This window comes from Balaenoptera acutorostrata, chromosome 1 (genome assembly GCF_949987535.1).
Source record: "Balaenoptera acutorostrata chromosome 1, mBalAcu1.1, whole genome shotgun sequence".
NCBI lineage: Eukaryota > Metazoa > Chordata > Mammalia > Artiodactyla > Balaenopteridae > Balaenoptera > Balaenoptera acutorostrata.
In genome coordinates this window covers 157,655,722-157,676,792 of record NC_080064.1, presented here as the reverse complement: position 1 = coordinate 157,676,792, position 21,071 = coordinate 157,655,722, and the positions used below count along the sequence as shown (strand labels likewise).

General features: G+C 48.8%; 1 protein-coding gene across 21 annotated transcripts in view; it reads right to left on the bottom strand.

Moving 5' to 3' along the window:
- The window catches only part of PPFIA4 (PTPRF interacting protein alpha 4), a 48,201-nt gene that overhangs the window by 6,791 nt on the left and 20,339 nt on the right, over positions 1 to 21,071 (bottom strand). For 9 of the 21 annotated variants that reach the window (XR_003623731.2, XR_003623730.2, XM_028167420.2 and 6 more), the window contains 15 exons: positions 20,818 to 20,909; positions 18,833 to 18,941; positions 17,068 to 17,276; positions 15,328 to 15,568; positions 14,824 to 14,859; positions 14,473 to 14,606; positions 14,003 to 14,169; positions 12,039 to 12,132; positions 11,464 to 11,545; positions 10,731 to 10,931; positions 9,964 to 10,026; positions 9,336 to 9,362; positions 7,417 to 7,592; positions 3,507 to 3,604; positions 2,582 to 2,757 (listed from right to left, as the gene is read on the bottom strand). Coding sequence is in view for 12 of the 21 variants with exons in the window: in XM_028167420.2 (XP_028023221.2) it covers positions 2,582 to 2,757; positions 3,507 to 3,604; positions 7,417 to 7,592; positions 9,336 to 9,362; positions 9,964 to 10,026; positions 10,731 to 10,931; positions 11,464 to 11,545; positions 12,039 to 12,132; positions 14,003 to 14,169; positions 14,473 to 14,606; positions 14,824 to 14,859; positions 15,328 to 15,568; positions 17,068 to 17,276; positions 18,833 to 18,941; positions 20,818 to 20,909 (1,905 nt within the window). In the remaining 9 variants the exon portion in view is untranslated. Of the gene's footprint in view, positions 1 to 2,581; positions 2,758 to 3,506; positions 3,636 to 7,416; positions 7,615 to 9,335; positions 9,363 to 9,963; positions 10,027 to 10,730; positions 10,932 to 11,463; positions 11,546 to 12,038; positions 12,133 to 14,002; positions 14,170 to 14,472; positions 14,607 to 14,823; positions 14,860 to 15,327; positions 15,569 to 17,067; positions 17,277 to 18,832; positions 18,942 to 20,817; positions 20,910 to 21,071 lie in introns of those variants that run through there. The other 12 variants (XM_028167424.2, XM_028167425.2, XM_007186016.2 and 9 more) reach the window with 10 other exon arrangements.

The window sequence follows — 21,071 nt, the reverse complement described above, 5'->3', positions numbered from 1 at the left end:
TGTCCTCTGAGAAGTCAAAATGTTAACCTTATGATTTTTTTCATATGGAGCAAATTAGAAAACTATAATTTTTTAAAAAGTAGGATCATAGAACACGTGGATGGACAGACTTCACCTACTGGGGAAAAAAACCCCACAGTTTGTCTCTATAGGGGAATATCATGCCATACTATCTTTCTGGAGGGGTAAATAAGCATGTAGACCATGGATAATGAAGATTTAACTTATTTAGATTATATAAATGTATTTTATAAAGTTTCACATCAAAAATTTAACTTAGGAAAACTGCTTAGTCATGGATATTGGTGGCCCTTGGGCTGAGTGGGGCATAAAGGCCTTCTCTAGGCCTCCCAGCTATTTCTCACTAGGAGATTTGAGAAATCCCAGAAACAAGAAAATTTTCAAAACTACCACCAGATATTCTGAACCATTTTTTAAATTAATTAATTAATTAATTTATGGCTGTGTTGGGTCTTCGTTTCTGTGCGAGGGCTTTCTCTAGTTGTGGCAAGCGGGGGCCACTCTTCATCGCGGTGCGTGGGCCTCTCACTATCACGGCCTCTCTTGTTTCAGAGCAGAGGCTCCAGACGCGCAGGCTCAGTAATTGTGGCTCACGGGCCCAGTTGCTCCGCAGCATGTGGGATCTTCCCAGACCAGGGCTCGAATCCGCGTCCCCTGCCTTGGCAGGCAGATTCTCAACCACTGCCCCACCAGGGAAGCCCTTCTGAACCATTTTCAATGAAGGATTCCATATTGGGTCAGATCCTACTTCCCCTAATAGCTAAGCTAAATGAATGGGTCAGAAAAATAAGATTGGTTAGAGAGCAACAGACAGTAGCCCTGCTACTGTTTACAGATGTACTGCTGTCCACAAATGTATTTAGAGATAGGAAATGAGAGAAAAACAAGCCCATTTCTGGGTAGATAATATTAACCATAGAATTCTGTGGGGACAGTCTTTGTTGGTATTGGGAACATAATATTTTTTAAGTGATCAGAAAGGAGAAGCATAGTTAATTTTCAAGTATCCAGATGACACTGTTCCTCTGGGTAGTGGAAGGTGACTATGACATTTACAAACTTCAGAAACATTTCACAAAGTTGTATGAGTGGGCAAGAAAGCAGCTGCTGGGGTTGGAGATTGGCAAGCATAGAAAAATTGCATTGGGATTTCCCTGGTGGCGCAGTGGTTAAGAATCTGCCTGCCAACGCAGGGGACATGAGTTCAGTCTCTGGTCCGGGAAGATCCCACATGCCGTGGAGCAACTGAGCCCGTGTGCCACAACTACTGAGCCTGCACTCTAGAGCCCACGAGCCACAATTACTGAGCCCGCGTGCCACGCAGCCATAAATAAATAAATAAATACAATTAGAAATGACTTCTTGATTAAAAAAAGAAAAATTGCAGCTAGGGGGAAATCTCAGCTCTTCCTAGAGAATGAGGCGAATCTGTGCTATCCATTCTGGCTGGTTGGGATGGGTCATTGCAAAGAGACTGTAGGACGCCCTGGCCCTGTGTGCTGCCATCACCCCTAAAAGGCCAACACTCCACCCAAAATTATAAGACAACTCAGCCCTATCCTCACACAAGTGAAAACTCGTCTGCTCCCAGAATAGCTTGTGCAGCTCTGGTGGCTGAATTTCAAGAGATCTGACAGCTGCAAACAGTCCAGACAAGGGCAGCTAAAATGATCAGGGCATGGAGACAAGTCTATATGAGGAAAGGCTAAAAGAATTAAGACCACTCTGTCTGGAGAGACAAAGGCTTGGACCCAGAGGCAACACAATCAGAGTTTATGAAATCACAGAAGGTGAGAAATAGTCAAATACAAATACCCATACTAAATCGTAGACAATTAGGATGAGGCAATTCTCTTCCCCGGGGGAGCCCACTGTGGGTACATTTAGGACAAATAAAATTAGGAAGTACTTTACACAACAGGTAGTAATTCTAGAGTCCATTACCCACAGGAAGTTAAAAAAGCCAAACATATAAATAGGTTCAAGAGAATTTATATATATTCTTAGATGACAGCTCCATAATAATTATCAAATGTAATGGAAGGAGATGTCTAATCTTTTGAGCTGTTGACAGGGAGACAAAGCCCTGACATGGAGAAGCTCTGGGCTGTGTTATTTGGTATATTTAGCTTTCTAAAACCTAGGGACCCAGGAACAGATCCCCGGGGGTGGGGAACAAAGGGGATATGGGTTCTCTGGTCCTTGTGGGCCCCAGGGCTAGTTTTCTTCTATGAATAGTCAGGTCAGAGAAGCAAGTAGAGGAAAAGTGTCAGCTGTAAATATGGGGCTGGGAGGAGATGGGGGTGCCCACTGCAGTGTGGGGATTCACACAGTATTCCAGGCCTGTGCTGAATGTGCTCTGTATGTGAAGGGCACTTGTTTCCTGGGGACTTGGTTATGCATAGGGACCACTTGGAGGTTTGAGGACATTTGTGATCCCCTCTAGAACAGGCCTCCAAAAAGCCCTCCCACCAATCCATAAACTTGCTCATATCAGAGGGAGAGAGAGCAAGATTGAGACTGATGACCAAGATCAGACTGATTGAGACTTACAGCCTACCTGGGTATTCTGCATGGGTATCTGGAGGACCAGGGCCAACGCATTGTGGTCGAAGTTCTCGTCCAGGGCCAGCAGAGCACCATGCACACCACTCTCGTGCAGGTTTCCTGCATAGTCCCGGAGCCCAATAGACTGGACCCAATGAACCACCTGGTCGTTGGTCCAGACCAGCACATCTGGAGGGCAGGGGAAGAAAAGGAGTAGAAAGAGACAGGTTTGGCCAAGGCCCCTCCAGGGACAGAAATAGAGGTCCCTAGACCCAGAGCCCCAGTCCACCCTGTTCTCTTGGCTCCTACCCACCCCTACCCACCTCAACTTTCCACATCTTCTTTCTGTCCTCCCTGGCACCTGGGCTCTTGGAGAACCAGCCCCATACCACTCCATTCTTGCCACTGCAAGACTCAGGGTCAGGCTAATAGGCTTTCTCCCCAGAGCCCCTGTACCAGTCATCCCCTGCCCCCAGGCGGGAATGGCCCTCTTCTTATTCTTTCTACCTTCAAGGTCTCTTCTAAGACTTGCCTTTCTTTCCTGTCCAGCCCCACCCAGATCACCAAGTTCCACGAGCACTTTCTCACACCAGTCTATAGCATTATCCCAAGGGGATCATTGCATTTGTCTAGTTGGTGGCCATTGTCTAATGTGTTGGGGAGGGGGATGTTGCAGCTGATTGGGCAGGGGCTATTTTTCCTCCACCAGATGGCAGCATCCTTTGGGCATGGATTGTGTCTCCCTCATCAGACTGGGAGCTCCCTGCTCCCTAAGGGCTGTGTCTTCCCTCTTAGATTTGGAGCTTCCCTGTGGCACAGAATGCCTCTCCTCCCTTCACTCAGCCCAAGGCAGGGATCAGTGAGGCAGGTCCCTGCTCCCCCAAGGCCACTCCCACCACAACTTTCAGAGGAGGCTCCATTGAGCCTGACAAGCTTACCCTTGATCTCATGCTGGCTTTCTTCCCGCCTCTTCTCCAGCTCCTTCCGGTCATAATTCAGCCTCTTCAGACACATGATGCCATACTGAAGACTGGTTCTGCAGGGACACAGCCCCCCTGAGCCAGAGCCTCAGTGGGGCCACGTTTCTACCACATCTGCCCCATATCCAGCACCAACCACAGCCCATCAAGACCTATATCCTCCAGCACAGAGAGCATCCCAGCCTGCTCCTTCTCCTCCTTCCTCCAGGGCTTAGACATAATCCATCCCAAGGCCACTTCCCTCTCTCTGCCTACCCCAAGTCCTCCCCCTCAGCCAGGGTGTGGGCCTGATTGACAAAGGAAAGTTCTTTGAATGATAGCAACATGTCCCTCCCTCTCCAGGCACTGGAATGACAAAGAACCCTACAGATATTCTTTCGTGTCCCCATTTCACTCAGAGTCATTACAATGGCCTACAATGTGATACATGATCTGCCCCTATACTGCTAGCCCTGCTGTTCCTCAAACATGGCAGGAATGCTTGGCCTATGTGCCTTGGGGCCTTTGCAGTGGCTGCTCCTTCTGCCTGGAACACACCCCCTCCCTGCCCCCCAGTCTGCTACGTGGCTTACCCCCTTGTCTCCTTTAAGTTTTTGCTCAAATGTTATATTTTAAATTCAGTAGTTACCTTGTCCACCTGATTTAAAACTGCAACATCACCAGCACCACCAATCCCCCTTACGCTGGTCTAATTTTTTTTTCTACCACCTTTTATCTATTAACATTCTATATATTTATAATTCCTTGTTTGTCTCTCCCAGTTACAATGTAAGCTCCACGAGGGCAAGGAGGTTTGTTTTGTTCACTGATGTATCTCAAACCCCTAGGATGGTGCCTGACACATTCCACAAATGTAAACACCATAAATGCTAAATGAATGATGTGAAATAATTCACATAAAGTACTAAAAGTACTTTAAACTGTACCAGGTGCATAGTAAGCACTCAATAAATAATTACTAAGCCAGGCCACGAACCAAAGAATCTGTAGGTTAGAAGGGACCCCACACACTATCAGTCCAAGCTCCCCCCCACCTAATGCAGGAGTCACCTCTGTAACATCCTTTTGAGTATTATGAACACCTGTGCCTAAACACCTCTGGTGACAGGGAACTCACTACCTCTTGATGCAGCTCATTCCATCTTGGGCAGCTTTCCCTGTAGTGTTCTTCTTTAAACTTGAACACTACTCTGTCATTCAGCCTCTCTGGGTTTTGTCATCTACAAAGTGGAGGAATAGAATAGAAGGTCTCGGGCTTCCCTGGTGGCGCAGTGGTTGAGAATCTGCCTGCTAATGCAGGAGACACGGGTTCGAGCCCTGGTCTGGGAGGATCCCACATGCCGCGGAGCAACTGGGCCCGTGAGCCACAACTACTGAGCCTGCGCGTCTGGAGCCTGTGCTCCGCAACAAGAGAGGCCACAATAGTGAGAGGCCCGCGCACCGCGATGAAGAGTGGCCCCCACTTGCCACAACTGGAGAAAGCCATAGCACAAAAACGAAGACCCAACATAGCAATCAATCAATCAATAAAGAAATCTTAAAAAAAAAAAAAAAAAAAGTTGCTTAAAAAAGAATAGAAGGTCTCTCCCAATTCCAAATACTTTTGACTCTATCATTGAGGCCATTGCTTTGTGAGATTAAATTATGCTTGATTGCTCCCTACTTCTCTCCCCTCAGTTCTACCCAGGTAGCCCATCTGCCTAGAACAAACCCTTATAGCTCAGAGACACCACTTCTAAGGGATCTGGCTCAAGGCCACTGGTTTAAGCCTTGGTCCCCTGGAGGGGGCAGATGCACACGTACCTCCTAAATGGAAATGCCTCTAATTTCAATCTCACTTACTATAATTTTCAGTTCAGTTCCTATGACTTTCAAAGCTGTTGCACAGCTTAGCAAAAATATAAAGGCCTTAAAGTCAGATCAACCTGGATCTGAATGCCAGCTGTGCCACTTCCCAGTTGAGTGGCACTCAGCATATGTGAGATGGGGGTCATACCTCTCCTGCAGAGTTACTGTGAGCATTAAAGGTGACCCTGTATGAAAGGGCTTAGACCAGCTCTTGAACATCAGAGGCATTCAGTAATGGTACCACTTTTGGGAGGACATTACTAATTATTGTGTGTGCTTTTTCTCCTATCAAAATAGGAGATTCTCATGGAAACCTGCTCAATAGAACACTATGGTCTAAGGAAAAGAGCTCTGAGTTGGGTGTCAAGAAAGAAGGATGCTGGCCCCATTCTATAACCACTTGGCTGAGTGACCTGGTGACACTCAATCTCTATTGGACTTGTTTTCCCCATCTGTGAAAGGAGAGTTTTTAAATAACTCTTTCTCATCGTTAAAGAAGTATGATTTAAAAGAATTTTTAAAGATATAAGAACATGCTTATGAAATAGTAAGTGGAAAAAAAGCAGTTATATACCTAATTGAGGTAAGGAATGTGGAAATGTTTTAGAAACTGTGAAGTACCCAAGATTTAGAGCTAAATCTGGAACCGTGTGTATAGGCTGAGAGTCTCTCATGGGCAAAGGGTCGGGGGAGGACTTCCATAATGCTGTATAGGGTTGGGCTGCCTGATCCTCTAGCAGCCGAGGCACATCTCAGCTTGGTGGGGAATGGCCCTTCTCTCCCCAGCCCTATCAATCACTGAGGAGGGAACAGGTGCAGCTAGGCCTGGCAGCCTCCCAGATTGACAGAAACAAAAGATTCCCTTTCAGCCCCGGTGGTGAGGGAGGGGTGGTGCTCAGGACAGACACAGCTGGGGGTTCCAGCATAGGCGGCTCTGCAATGTGGTGGCAAGAGAACTGGATTTCAGTCAGGAGACTTGCATTTTGCTAGCATCCCTGAGTGACCTCGGGCCGCTGCTCCTTCCCATGCCTCAGTTTCCTCACCCATAAAATATGGAGGCTAACTAGATCCCTTCCAAATATAACTTTCTGTTGTTTATGAGTTGGAGAGACCAAGGGACACCTGCAGAGCCCTAAAAGAACCTTGAAAAGCCACACACTCCTAGCTCCACCCTTTGTCACATTAACTACTCAAGATAAAAGACCTGGCTCAAATAGCAGCCTGTGTGATTTGAAGTTGGATGTTAAAAAGGACTTCCTAAAAACCATCAACTCCTGGAACCATTACCGAAAACCTATGTCTTAGGAGGGCTGCCTCCCTAGCTCCAGCTGGTTGTTTCCATGCTGGGATGTGCCCATAGAGCTTTCTCTTTTTCAAGAGAAGCCAGACATCCAGAATTTTGTTTAACATTTCCTAGTGTTTAAATATTGGCAGCTATGGTCATAATTTTAAAAATACAATGTAGGCCAAACAAATTACATGTGTGAGCCAAATTCTGCCCTCAGGCTACCAGCTTGTGACCTCCACTGCAGATACTTTTGCAAGGAAGATCTTTTCAACAAAGAGGAGGAGAACACTGGATGACTTCCTGTACAAAAGGATGTGTGTTTAAAACTGAGAGGCTCAGATCTGGGATGTTGGCAGGGCAAGCATCCAGAAAGAACTTTCCTCTCATCTTGTAAGGAATTAGACACCTAAAATAGATGCTGGGTTCAGTGTGAGTCTTCTCAGGGTAAATGTAGAGAATTCAGCAAGCTCAATGACAAGAAATAAAATTCATATCTAGGGGGAAAATTTTCCAAATGAAGCTAAAGAGAAATGACTGTGTCTTAAGGGTTGGAGGTGAGAGGACTAAACCCTCAAACTGCAGGGGAGACAAAGATTTGGCTTTCCCCAAAGGGAGACCTGTTACCACCCAGAACAGGCAAAGAGATGGAAGCACCTCTATTCTTGGAGACAGACCCCCAGAGTTGGGGGAGACCTGTGTAGGGAGGTGGCCCTGGGTTCCAGCCTGGCTCACCGGTGGAAGCTGTCCACCATCTTCAGATGGACCCGCAGGTCCTTCTTGGTGAGGTGATCCAGCATGCGAGCGTCCACAAGGCACTCCATGAAGTAGCTGCGGTACTGGGGGAGCCCCAGGCTGGGCAGCCACTGGTTCCCAATCCACTCGTGGTTCATGTCCCCATAGGCCAGGGTCTGGAGAACAAGATGGAGGAGGCTGGGGGCAAAGGCAGTGACAGCAGGTTGCAGCTAGCAGTTCAATAAAATTTCAGCTTACTTTCACTGAGGGGCTGGTAGAGGCGGGAGGTGGGGATTTTAAATGGAGCTTTTTAAGATCCTGAAATGATATATTCCCACTCACTTATCAGTTATCTACACTAATGAACAGAAGCAACTACCTAGGCAGCAAATCATAGGAAATCCTTCCCATCGACTCTGAAATGCATTTGTGGTGCTATAAGGCAGAGTTGCCTTCCTGATTTTCAGTCAGCCTCAAGCCTGCTGAGCCCAGGGGATAGGCTGCATTACAGAGGGCCTGCAGAGTGACAAAGAAAGCCAGTCTCACTTGGGAAACTGGCCTCACACGGTCCACAGGGAGTTACGTTTGGCTAAAGATATAAAAAAATGAAGTAAGGTGAACTGCACCTGCCAGCGCTCTTCTCTAAGGCTTGGTTGTCTCTCCAGAGATTCCCTAGGTCCTTCGTGTGCCGCCTCCCCACCCCACCACACACCGTGCGCCCCACCTCCCACCCAGTCTGGTTCTGAGAGGCCTGCTCCACTTAGTCATTGCCTCCTGCCTTGAGGGCAGGGACCTCCCTAACCATCTATCCTTAGAATGAATTTTAATGGTAACCCTCCATCACTCTCTTTCCTTACCCAACTTGATTTTTTTAGAATTGAAAATTTTATTTTGTTATCTTTTAAAATAAAACGATTGATACATATAAAACATATGTAGTGTATGTTCATTACTAAGCATAAAAACGAAGTTAACATCCTTGGACACCATCCATGTTATCCACACTGTTGCATCCATCCTTATGTTCTTCTTCCCCATCTTATGCCCTACTGCCCCTCTAGAGGTAACCACCATGCTGAGTTTTCTGTCCATGATGCCCCTGCTTGAAAAAATGTTCTTATAGTCAGCAAGGTATATTTCTCTAAATAATATGATTAACTTTGCTTGTTTTTGAGTTTTAATAGAAAATCTTTTGGGACTTACACTTTTCACTTTACACTATATGTCTGAGTCATCCATTCCCTTTGCTAAATAGTGTTTTACTGTGAGAATATACTATAACTGATCTGTCCAGTCTCCTGTTGATGGGGTTGCCCAACAAGTATAAACAGTGCTACATGCTTCATTTTTATTCATGGCACTTACATCTATCTGATATATTGTCCATTTATTTGTTTGTTTACTGTCTGTTTCTCCCCTAGAATATAAGCCCCATGAGGGCTAAGTTTGCTCACTTCTGTATCCAGAGGGCATAGAAAGGCCTAACACCTAGCAGCTGCTCAATAAATCCTTGCTCACCAAGTGAATGAATGAAAGCCCTTTGCTCAGCTCACCAGGGGTACCCCTGAGAGGGACAGGAAGAGGAAGAGGATTCATACTAATCTAAGTCTCATTACTCCTGGGAAGAGGGTCGAACTGAGGGGAAGAGGGTCGAACTGAGGGGAAGAGGCAGGCATGCTGGGGGCACAGCCCTCCAAGGCTCCTCACCTGCCATAGTGAAAAACCAGAAGTAGCTAAAGGGGAATGAAGAAGGATGGAGGCGGGTGGCTTCAGCGGAGGAGAGAACCTGTGCCCAGGGACAGGTGAAGAGGGACCTAAAAGACTGGGGCTCAGAGAGTCCTGCAGGGGAGCGAACCTGCTGGGAGAACACTACCCCAAACTGCTGAGAGTTGGTTCTGGACAAGAGGAGGGGGTCTTACCTGAGCCCAGCTGCCCTCCTCACTGTCCTAGGAATGAGTGCAGCATGTCAGGGGGAAACAGGCAAAGTCAAGAAACCTGGCAGCCTCCACCCAAGGTCCCATCAAGAAGGAGGAGCAGACACCCCAGTAGCTGGATGGGTGACTAGGGAAAGCTTGTTGGAAAGGTTAAGAGAGCACAGAAGGCTGGTGCACGTGCCTGTGTTTGCAGTGAGGGGGGATCAAATGTGTGTGTGGCAGAAACACAGTCAGGCAAGGTGCCAGGTCCTCCCAACCCTCCCTGTTCCTCCACCAAGGATCAAGCACAAGGGTAAGGACTCTGTGGCTTCATGCCGATAGCAGGGCAAAATGCTCCCAAGCCCTGCTCTTCTTCACTGGAGTATACCAGTAGCCCAGGGTGAACTTGTGACCCCCTGGAATAGACCACCCCCCCACACACACAAAAACTGTTTCCATTCTCACTTCTTTCCCACCAACCCACCACCCTGAGAACAGAACTCCATCACACATCAGGGATACCAATCTCGTATTAGATCAGCTACAAGCCCCTTTGACTTCCCACAACCTTTCCCTCATCCTCATGCAAGTCATCAGCCCTAACCCCAGGCCCAGGGCCCAGGGCCAGACTCACTGTTTTAGTGGATGTTGCCAGAGTTTCCATCTCTTCATGGGTGACCCAGACATTCCCAGAAGACTGTAGGCAGAGAGGAGACCTAGCTGATCCTGCGTGTGAGCTCCTAGGCTCCCCATCAGGCTGGGAGCCCTAAGGACAAGACATAGCTCCCTTCCCCTGAGTCTTCCCACAGGCCCAGCCCAGAATTCTGCACATTGTCTAGCTCTGAGCGACTCTGTTTTATTACTGTATCTGCACTGCTTCACACAGTGCCTGGCACATAGAAGTACCCAACAAATGTTTCCTGAATGAATATGAATAAATGGTGTGAATCTGGAATAAGGGCTGACCCCAATCACAGAGATGGACTACAGTGAAAGATTTTACCTTGGGGGGGTCCATGGAGAGGTTTACATTCTTGTGGAGAGGTTGGAGGACCAGAATTTACAAATGCCCTACTCCCTCTGCTACCCCAATCTGTCAAAAACACAGAACCCAGAAGTCCTGTCTTTGGAAACTCTGCCCAAAGATCTAAAATTACCGGCAGAGTAGGTATGGGGAGATGGAGCTCATGGGTGGTACGTGGGAGGCAGGGAACTAGGCCTGCTGGGATTCTGCTAGCAACAGTGTTACCTCCTCTTGGAGACTGGGTGGAACCCTTTGTGGGAATGGGAAGTAAGGGGCAGGACTCAAATGCTGCCATCTTCCCAATGACCAATATGAGACTCTGTAAACACTATTTTGGGGCTTCTGAAAATGTCCTGGGTGAGGGAGAGGCCACTCACAGTCCTGGAGGTGGGTGGGGCAGAGGGGCTGGTCAGCGACACCATCTCCTGGATAGCCAGCCGGAGCTTGAGCCGGTGCAGGGCATTGCTGATGCCAATTTCCCGCTGGATCTCTGTGTCCGAGAGGGCTGACATGATGGCGCCACTCTTGACGTTGGCCCGGCAGGCTGCCACATACCAAGCAGGCATCCCCACCCAGAGCTGCAGATATGGGGCACAGAGGGTAAATTCAGCCCCTTTCCCAAGATCTGGGCTCCACTGCAAAAGTTTGGCAATACTGAGAGGCAAGGGCCAGGCCTCATCCATGGTCTCAGAACAGCAAATGAAAAGCAGAGGAATTTAGAAATGTGGAGATGACCATCATCAAATGCCTCTTCTTCCCATTTTACAGATGAAAAATCTGAGGCCTGGGAAGGTGAAGGGATTTTACCAACATTGCATGGGTGATTAGCTCCTGGGGGCACCTATAGGAAGAATGAAACCACCTGTGTAAGTCTTAATAGCTCAGTGAAGATTAATTCCCCTTATCCAGACTTAGCTACTCGAGAGGCATCAGTACATAGCATTGACTCTGGCTAAGTGCTAGGTATGGCACTGTGCACTTGGCAAGGGAGAAACATGCTGGGAAAACTCTAGGAATACCACCCCTTTGCTCAAGGAGTCCTTGTCCCAATCCACACATCCTTCCCACCAGACCCCTGAGTAGACTTAGACTCCCTTTGCCCAGGTTTACCTCTAGCCAGGAGACCACAGTAGGGCCGTCCCACTGGGCAAAGGGCATTCCTTTTCTGCGGGCATCTTCAAGCAGCTGGTGTCTTGCAGGAAGAGGAACAACAGACTCACTAGTCCTTCCTTCTTTCTCAACCATGCTTACTCCCAGGGACCATGGGCTGTGCCAAGAGTTGGACTCCCACTACCCCTTCTCCCCACCATTGGACTGCCACCCCTGCTCTATTCCTGAAGCAGTGTGACACCAAGACATGAAGCAGCAACACCTCTCCATTCCCCGAGGTGAGGGCTCTCGCTTTGTTTGCACATGGCCTGAAACACAGACATTCTACTCTGCTCTGCCAGAGAGCCCCAGGTGCTGGGTCACTCTCCCACAGCACCCTTGTCTCTTTCTCACTCAGGTCATCCTAAGAACAACCTCCCAAACCCTGCTGTGCCCACTTAGACCAGGCCAACTCAGTCCAGAAAGGGCTTTGCTGGGCTCTGGCTGCCTGAGCTCAGTCCCATAGCAGTCCAGGGAAAAGACAGTAGGTGAGGGGTTGGACCCCACCCTGGCAGAGCCTGGCCAGTGGCTCTTACTTCTTCTTCAGCCGCCGGTCCTTTTCTGCCTGGGTCCCCAGCTTGGTAGGTACCATGGGCTCCTGCAGACCGAGCTCAGAGTCTGTTAGCAGAACTAGAAGGGAAGAGATGGCATATCAGCTAGGCCCTCTGCTTCTCCTCCCTTGGCCTGCGCCAGGACTAGGGAGCAGACCAGCAGGAGGCTCCTCAGCATGTGACAACCCGAGGGTCTGATGGGACAACCCATTATTCTTGGAGCCTCCACATGACATCCCTACAACCAGGCAGTCCCACAGCGGCATCGAGTGGGTCACCCCAAGCCCAGAGAGCCTTCCCCTGGGAACCTCAGCCCTGGAGGTGTTTTTCAGCCAGATGGATGGAAGTTGTTCCACCCTAACGGCAGCAGAATCCTAGCCAGAACTTGTCCCTCCTCCAAACCAAGGGGAAAAGGAAACCCAGAGAGCCAGAGTGGGCTTCGAGGCTTAGACAGAATTGTCCTGACCTGGGTTGAGGGTGGGGAAAGAGGCACGTTCAGAGATGTGTGTCTGGGCCTCTTTCTCAGGGCCACTCACTTGCACAAATCGCAAAAGGGAACATGCATAGCTCTGTCCTCTTCTGTTAAAGATTTCCTGAACTGATGCTAGAGTTCATGGCAGGGGCAGCATTTTACAATTTATTTAAGCCCTGGTCACTCCTCACAAGTGCACAGAGGACAGAGGGTGTTGGTAATCCAGAAGCCAATCTGGGATGCTGTCTTAGGTTTAGGTGCCAATGTGGTGTGGGGAACATAGGAAATCATAAGGCTTCAACACGAGATGCCTCTTCCGCTGACCGGACCTTCTCAGCCCTGCCCCCTCCCATCTGTGGCTGGCTCCACAATATATTTTGCAAGGCCCTTATGAGCTGGCCCCAACCTAGGGTCTAAACTCACCTCTTCTGCTCCCCCCACCCACTTCCCTCCCCACTCTGAATAAACTCAACTGCTTACAAAACTCTCACACCCATGAATCTTTGCCTTTCTCAGACCCCCCTACCCCATCCCCTTCCCCTCACACACACACACACACACACCTCTTCTTGGCTTGGCCAATTCCCACTTAGCCTTCAAGCTTCTGCCCAGGTGTTGCCCAGCAGAGGAAGCTGCTCCTGTCGCTCCCACCACTCCATGGCTGACCTCTGAGTTCCAGAAGCACCCAGAGCATATTGCTATCTTAATATTGTTTTAGAATCATCTCTTTATTTTTTCCTTTTCATTAGAAACTGAGCTCCTTGAAGGAATGCACTATTGCTCTGATACCTAATACTAAGCCTTGTTTACAGTAGTTACTCAATACATGTCTATTGAACAAATAACTGAATAGATGAGGGAAAGAGAAGGAGGAAGGGAGGGAAAGGAAGAAAGGGAAGAAGGAATAGGGGAAGGGAGAGGAAGACAGCTAACATTTATTGTGTACCTACCACACACCAAGCACACACTGGAACTTTATATCATCATAGAGGTGTTAATAATGCTACCCTTGCCCAAGCACTTACTTGACTATAATGTCTACAAAGTCATGATTAGGCATTGTGATATTTTGAGTCCTGGAGGCAAGATGTACTAGGAATTAAGAACTGACTCTCTTAGAGAAAGAACTAAGAAATTTCTCCTGAAGGTCCTCAGCATAGTACCTCAGAAAACCTCCAGATTGGAAGAAACCTCAGAGGTCCAACCTCACACTGAATACAGGAACCCCTTCTACAGCATACTGAATAAACAGCCTGATACTGATGCCTGACACTTCTCGTGGCAGAAGCTACCACCTCATGAGGTAGCCCTTCCCGCTGTGAAATAGCTCTAACAGAAAACTTCTTCTCCAGAGCTGAATCTCTGTGTCTGTGGCTTCTGCCCACTGGTCCCTGGGAGGCAGGAAGAGAAGACTGGATCCAAGGATACCCTCCTGCTTCTGCCCTCTACTCGCACCCATTTACTAGGAGACAGAGACCATGGCCCGTGGCTCCGTCCTGGCTCAGCTGGATCAGCCTGCCTTTCTCCTTCTTCCCAAACAGGCGGCCGATGGATGATTTGATGCCCTTGCGCTTGGCGCCCTTGTGCAAGGAGTCCTGGCTGCTGTTGCTGCTGCTGGGGTTGCTGCCTGGATCCTCCAAAGCACTACAGGATGACAGCCAGGAGGGGGTGGAATGAGAAGAAACATACTTAAATTACAGCATGAGAGATGGAAGTTAGACTTCAGGAAGAACTTACAGTAAGTGTCAGAGTTGGGAGGGTTAAGGGGATATGATCAGAGCACGTGACCAAAGGAGACATGGGACTGTCCTTCCCTGATGGTGTTTCAAAGACAAGTGAGATGTTCAGACACCTGGGACAAGTGAGATGCAGCCTGTTCAGAGGCAGAGAGAGGGACGAGATAAACTTGGTAATGGAGAGGCTCAATATGGGGTCTGCTCCATTTACCTCTTGCCTTCTTCCTGGCTCAGGGCTGGGTGGCCAAGCTTCTCTAGCTGCAGCATCCTGGGTGAGGAAGGAGGAGAAGTCTCACATTTTATGGTGGCTTTATCCTCTCTGTTCTCTTCCCGAGACACTGGTGACTGAACAGACAGTGAAGCCGTCAGGGGATAGAGGGAGAGATCTGGGGCCTGCCTACCCAGCCCAGACAGGCAGAGGAGCATGGAGAAAAGCAGAGGGGAGGCCCTACGGGCCTCTCAGAGTTCAGACTCAGACTCAAGGGCCCAGTGGGGAGAAGCCAAAAGGGAAAGGCCTGGGAGAATTAACCTATTAGTACCTGGGTCATCAGGCAGCACTCACCAGCAGCTTCCTCCTATGCTTTCTTAAGTCACTGGGCTGGAAGAGAGAGTGAAGGGTGAGCTTGGACTCACCCTTTGGATGCTTGAAAGTCTACCCCAAGGGGAGCCCAGTGGTCTTAGGATGAGAAGATAGGATTCAGTGCCTCACACAGGCCTGAAGAGAATATCACAGCAAAACAAAACAAAACAAAACAAAACAAAACAACAACAAAAAACTGGCTTGAAAAAATAAATCAGGGCTACCTCTGGAAAAGAGAAAGAGGTATGGGCATTGGGTGAGTTTCTTAAGCATTATCCAAGGGAGAGGGTAAGGAAGATACTACATAGCCCTTTCCAGACCCAGAAGGACATGTTGGTGACCTGGTATGCCAGGGTCTGCACACATCATGAGAAGAAGATGCTGGGGCCCAAATGAGAGAGAGTGAGCCCTGCTGTGCCTTGTCAACTCCCCTTGGCCAAGCCCAGTGATGACAAGGTTGTTCATCAACTGCCCCAAGACTCTCACCAAGGTCATGACCCCCATTCGGTCCAGGTCCTGGGTAGCACTGCGGGAAGTAAGCTTAGGTGTGGAGCGGCCGCTGAATGGAGGGGACACGCTGGCCAGGGACAGGGCAGTCAGAGAGGTGGGGATGGAACCACGTTTGCGCAGCTGGGTCAGGTTTAGGGCCTCCATGCTGCCACTAGTCACTCGTGTCTCAATCTCCTCAGCACGGAGCTCTGTGGACTCCTTCTCTTCCTGGATCATCCTGGGAGGCAGGCAAAACCGGATCTCATGATTAGCCCCAGAGAGGACCAGCAGGAGGCAGATGTGGGCACTGCCTGCAGTCACCACCCAGTGACCCCAGGTAGAAGGCAATGGCCAGGTGTGCCCCATTGTTTTCGGCATTGCAGGGACATACAAGGCCTTGTGGGCAGAGTTGGTTCTATCCCACTGCAGCTTAGACAATTTTCTCTCTTTCTTGTTAACTGGCCTAATGTAACAAAATTCCCTAATTTAACAAAAGCAGTTGCTGGGAAAGGAGGCAATTTAGTCAGTGGAATATTAACCTTCCTGGAAGTCAGAATTCTTGACCTACCACTATCTATAGGGCCTCAGTTTCCCAATATACCCAATGTCAGGAATGGTCTAGGTCAGTATTTCTCAAACACAGGACCTTTAATTGATACTGATCCCTGATGGAGCTTTCCCTGTTCCATGGAAAAGTTAGAATAATAATGATAATGTTATGTGTATGAAGGGGGCACTCAGAGAGGAATGTGTGTATGCACACTCACACACACGTACACACTCTCACACACACACACACACACACACACAACTAATGTAAAGATGCCAACTATTCTTTAGGAGCAGGACCTATCTTTATTCTCAGAGCATGTCTTTCCAACTTTAGGGATGTTAAAATATCGTTTCTTTTGTAGAATGGTTGTGATAGGAAATGGTAATTATCTTTAATGTTTCATTTTGCAGAATGAAAGTTGGCAGTCCTATGTTAGTACCCTTCTCTTTCTGTGTGTGTGTGTGTGTGTGTGTGTGTGTCTAGTGTTTTCTTCTTAGCTCGTCTGTGAAATCCAAAAGTGTGGGAACCATTGAACCAGATGACCCCTACAGCCCCGTAAAGCTCTGATGTTCTCTGGTTTGGATTTTCCCTTGCTGTTTGTCACGAACATTAATAAACTCTCTACAAAGGCAGGGTAAAGTGCAGGTCTTCATAACATTCCCTGCAAATGGTTTCTGTTTGATGCCTCATTAGGAACCGGAGGCATGACACAGTGCACTGAGTTTAGACCCGAGTTTGAATCCTGGCTCTGCCACTTACTGCATCGCTTTGGACAAATCACTTAATCTCTCTGGTTTGTTTCCTTGTCCATAAAATGGAAATAATGTTGTCTCCTCCAGTGACTGTGATTAGACTGACAAAAGCTCTCACCCTGAGTTGGCCTCAGTATGTGGGAACTACACTCTTAGTGATTATGTTTAGCTTCAGGAGCTTCAGGAACACAGTCTCCATAGACCTGCGAGAGAAAATGAAGCCTAAGAAGTCAATCTGAGGTCCTACCCCTCTCTGTCCAGCACTGGGCCAGAACCTTGCCTGATGCTCCACACAGGGTCCCTAAACTGTGGCACTCTAAGGTGCAGCTGTAAGAGACAAGCAAACACATGTAGAATCTCTCTTGCAGTGACCAAACACAAAGAGCCTCTGTCCTTCAAGGAACCTCCCAGGCCCTCCACCCCTGCCCTAACCTGATCTCCTCGTTGATAGCATCCAGCTGCTCCTGCAGCATCATGGCCAGGGTCTGGGCGTCTGAGTGGCTGCTGGGGGAGACAACGTCCATGGAGCCCACCAGACCCCCTGGCTCATCCTCATCCACATCAGAGATCTCAGGGTCACTGTCAAAGGCAGGGGTGGCTGTGGGGACCAGCACCCCAGGCAGTGGAGATGGCTCCCAGTCCTTAGCAGAGAAGGAGAGCAGAGGAGTAGTAATAAGACACACCAGATGACTAAGGGGCAGGACCCTCCCCACCTATACCAGCAGCACTGGCATCTCCTAGGAGCTTGTTAGATATGCTAAATCTCTGGCCCCATCCCAGACCTACTAATTCAGAATCTGCATTTTAACAAAATCCCTGGGTAACTTACTTGTATGTTAAAGTCTAAGAAATACTACTCAAACTCAAGCAGCCAAATAGCAGAATGGTTAGGAACAGATTCCAGATACTGCCTTGCTTTGAATCCTGGCTCCACCAAATACAAGCTATGAGAGAGTTGTTTCACCTCTCTGTGCCTCAGTTTCTTCATCTGTAAAGTGGGAAGTAATAGTACCTACTTCATAGGTAGCTGAGGATTAAATTAGGAAATGCATGTAAGGCACTCAGCACAGGGTCTGGCACCAAGTAAGCATTATGTAAAGGCTATTTGTTTCTACTCACACAAAAGGTGACTTGATATAGGGAACGAGAAAAAGCCAAGCAGGTCTGACTGTCTTGTGTCTCAGAGTTTCAGCACATTACAGGACCCTCTGATCAACCCTCAGAGGAGGTAGCTTCTCAGCAATCATTCTACAAACCCCTTCGGTAGACAAAGGCCCAGAAGCAGAAAGAGCACAGAACTGGGCTGGGAGTGTGAGAAGAGCAGCAGAAGAAAAGGAAAGAGGCCATCTCTAACCCCATCCTGTATGACCCAAACCCCCAAGATCCCCTTAGGTCTCTTTTCCCAGTCCTGCAGCCTTTAGACTGAGGTCCTGGGCAGCTGCTGTGTTCTTATAAACAGAGGAAAGGGAGAGAGGGGAGAGAGAAAAAGAGATGACTTCAGACTTCAACTCCCCCCTCACACTAGGGGTTTCCTAATGGCAGAGATGAATCTTCTGCCATCAGACTAGGAGTTCCCTCCCTCTCCACCTATATCTTCTAGTGCCCTAGAGCATGTAGAGGATCTGGGCTCGAGACAGAGCATGGTTAACAATTATGGGGCTAGGAAGGAATCAGACTTCCCCGAAAGATTGAAGTCAGTCCTTTTCTGCCCCTAATCTTTCCTGTTCCCTCTAAATCTCCCTAGGCAGACTCCACAGGAACTACATGCTTCTCAGAAAACTTCAGGTGCCGTCCCAAGGCCAGTTAACCTGTCATCCTCTCTCATCTACCCATAAACCACAGCTTTTGTTCCAGAAAGCTTGCCAATTCCATCTTGCCCCTGCATCCCCCACCCCAACCACTAGAAATACGTGCCTGCACACCCAGGTACACATGCACAGGCCTCAGTGGGGCCTCAGGGACTAGCTGACCACCCACCAGCCTCTACCTCTTGCCCACCAGGAGGTCGAGGCGAGACACAGCTGTTGCAGTGATGGCCCCAACCCCAAGGCTGCAGCTGTCGTTGACACGGGGGAGGGTAGAGGGAGGATTTGCATCACACACCAGCCGTCTGTGAAACTGGAGCAAGGCACGTGGCTGAATTGACCCCAAACTCCCCAGGGTAGACCCATCCACACTCACCCCTCCACCCCCTCACCTTGGCAGACTCTTCCCGCAGTGCTGAGTAGCAACGATGCAGACCTTGAGGTGCGTGGGAGGTTGTGCTCAGGGAGAACCGCACATCTGCTGCACTGCCTATGTGCGCCCTTGAGTGGCGAATGGGGGAGAAAAGACAAGCCCTGAGGACTGACAGCCCCAGCTTACACCCACTGGGCCCAAAGAGTTAAGGGATCTTTAGCTTGGAAAAGAGAAGTCTTAGCAGGACATGAGCTTTTGTTAATGACTTAAGGGCTGCCACGTAAGCAAGAGATTAGGTTTATTCTCTGGTGCTCCAGGGATCAGTATGATCCAAGGGAGAAAGTTCTAGGGAGGCAGCTTTAGACTTAACACAAGAGGCACCTTCAAATAGCAAGAGTTGGCTTATGATGCAACTGGTAGCTTTAAAAAAGCTGAACTCGCCTCAGAGAGGTATTCAGGTGGAGACTCTCTGGCCATCTGACAAGAATGTGTGGGAGGGATCATGGCACCAAGAGAAGTTGGAAGGGATGATCTCTAAAAGTCCTTTGAACTCTGAGCGTCTTTGTTTCTTGGTCTTCTCCCTAGCAACTACCTCTGGTCTTCCTCTGGACTAAGTCCCTGGCCAAAATTCAAGCCAGGCATACTCCCTATCCCCAGGAAGCTTCAGGAGGCCCTGACACTGTATCAGAGACATGGGCTAGAGAAAGCATTTTGATTGCCCCAAGGGTCTATCCCAACCCTGAAATTTTAGGATCACAGTAATGATCCTCTGGAATATCTGGAGCCTCCCCTACTGACATTTCTTTCCTATGCCTTCCCAGTTTAGAACTTGAGGGAGCCCAGAGCAAAGGAACAGGGTGAGCCTACAACAGATTACACAAGGTATCTGGAGGGATGGGGGAGTTTCTGCTTATCACCCCCTTTTCCCTGCAACTCAGTCCCAATTCCATGATGGGGCCAGTGCCTCTATAGTCAAAGCCAAGAATTTCCAACCATTAAGGAAAGCAAGCAGTGCCAAATAGCTTGGTGTACTCTGGGCTATGCCTTTTTAATTGGCGTAGGGAGTTGGTCTCTTCTGAGCAACCTACAGGAAGGGAGAAGTATGAGGAATTCCAACTACCATTTTCTGTCTCTATTCCCTGCTTCTCTCCACACTCCTATACAATAATTCCTAACAAACTTGAAATTGATACCCAAATCTCTAACACCCCAGAAACCCACAGGCTTCTCTTCTTCAAGTTCAACATCTCTTTCCCTAATTTAAGCCCTACCCCTCTGCACATATACATGTACACTTTTCCTTTAACCTCTCTTCAAAGAAGCTGATCCCTATTTCCCTGATATAACAAGAGCATGACCATAGGGAACCTTATGTGTTCTGATCTAAGAGACTTTGGTTTGGACAGAAAATATCCAGGAGCCATGAACCTTGAGTGGCACTGTCTACTTCAGTCTCCTCGATCGTCAGCCTGCCTCTCTGGGCAAAGAACTGAGGGCAGTCTTGAGGTCTGAGTTCACTGCCAAATGCTTCACAAAATATGAAGAAAAATCCAGAAGTTCCCTAAAACATGGGCCTAATTTAAGCATTAGGTTCAGAGCCCTAAATAAGGTGTCTCAAAGTAACTATAGTGAACCCAGATATTCCCTGTGAGCAGGCCCTGTGGGACATGGGTGAGCATGTAACTCAGCAGACCCCTCTCAAGGGTGTGCCCTCTGTCAAGGAAGCAGGAATCATGCTCTGTGTCTCATGGCAGTGGGGAAGGATCATCCTGTGCTTTACTTGCCTCTCAGCATCCCTCAGAGGACAGGTGCTCCCTTCTAAACTGCCCAAGTGAGCTGGATGACTTTACAAAGTTCTCGAAGCCTCAGTGTCCCATCCTGAATATAAGGAGGACCCTGAGGTCCTGGGCGGTATTTTGGTGGGAGGAAGTCTCCTCCCCCAGGGTCCATCTAGGTCCGTCCAGGACTCCATCACAGCACGCTCAGCCTCCTGAGCTCCAGTACCTGGAGTGGATGCCATCCACAAATGGCCCTCCTCGACCCTTCAGCTGGTCCACCTCTTGGCGCAGCTTCTCAATCTCTTCAGACAGGCGGCCCTGTGCCAGGCAGAGCCATGGTTGGGGTAGGGGTGAGGGAGGGGAAGAGAGATGAGAGAAGGACAAAGAGAACAGCAGAGTTGGGGAGAAGCAGAAGAATGCACTGCAAAGTCCAAAGCCAGGGACCAAAGGCCAAGCCCACAGATGACACCAAAAGAGAAG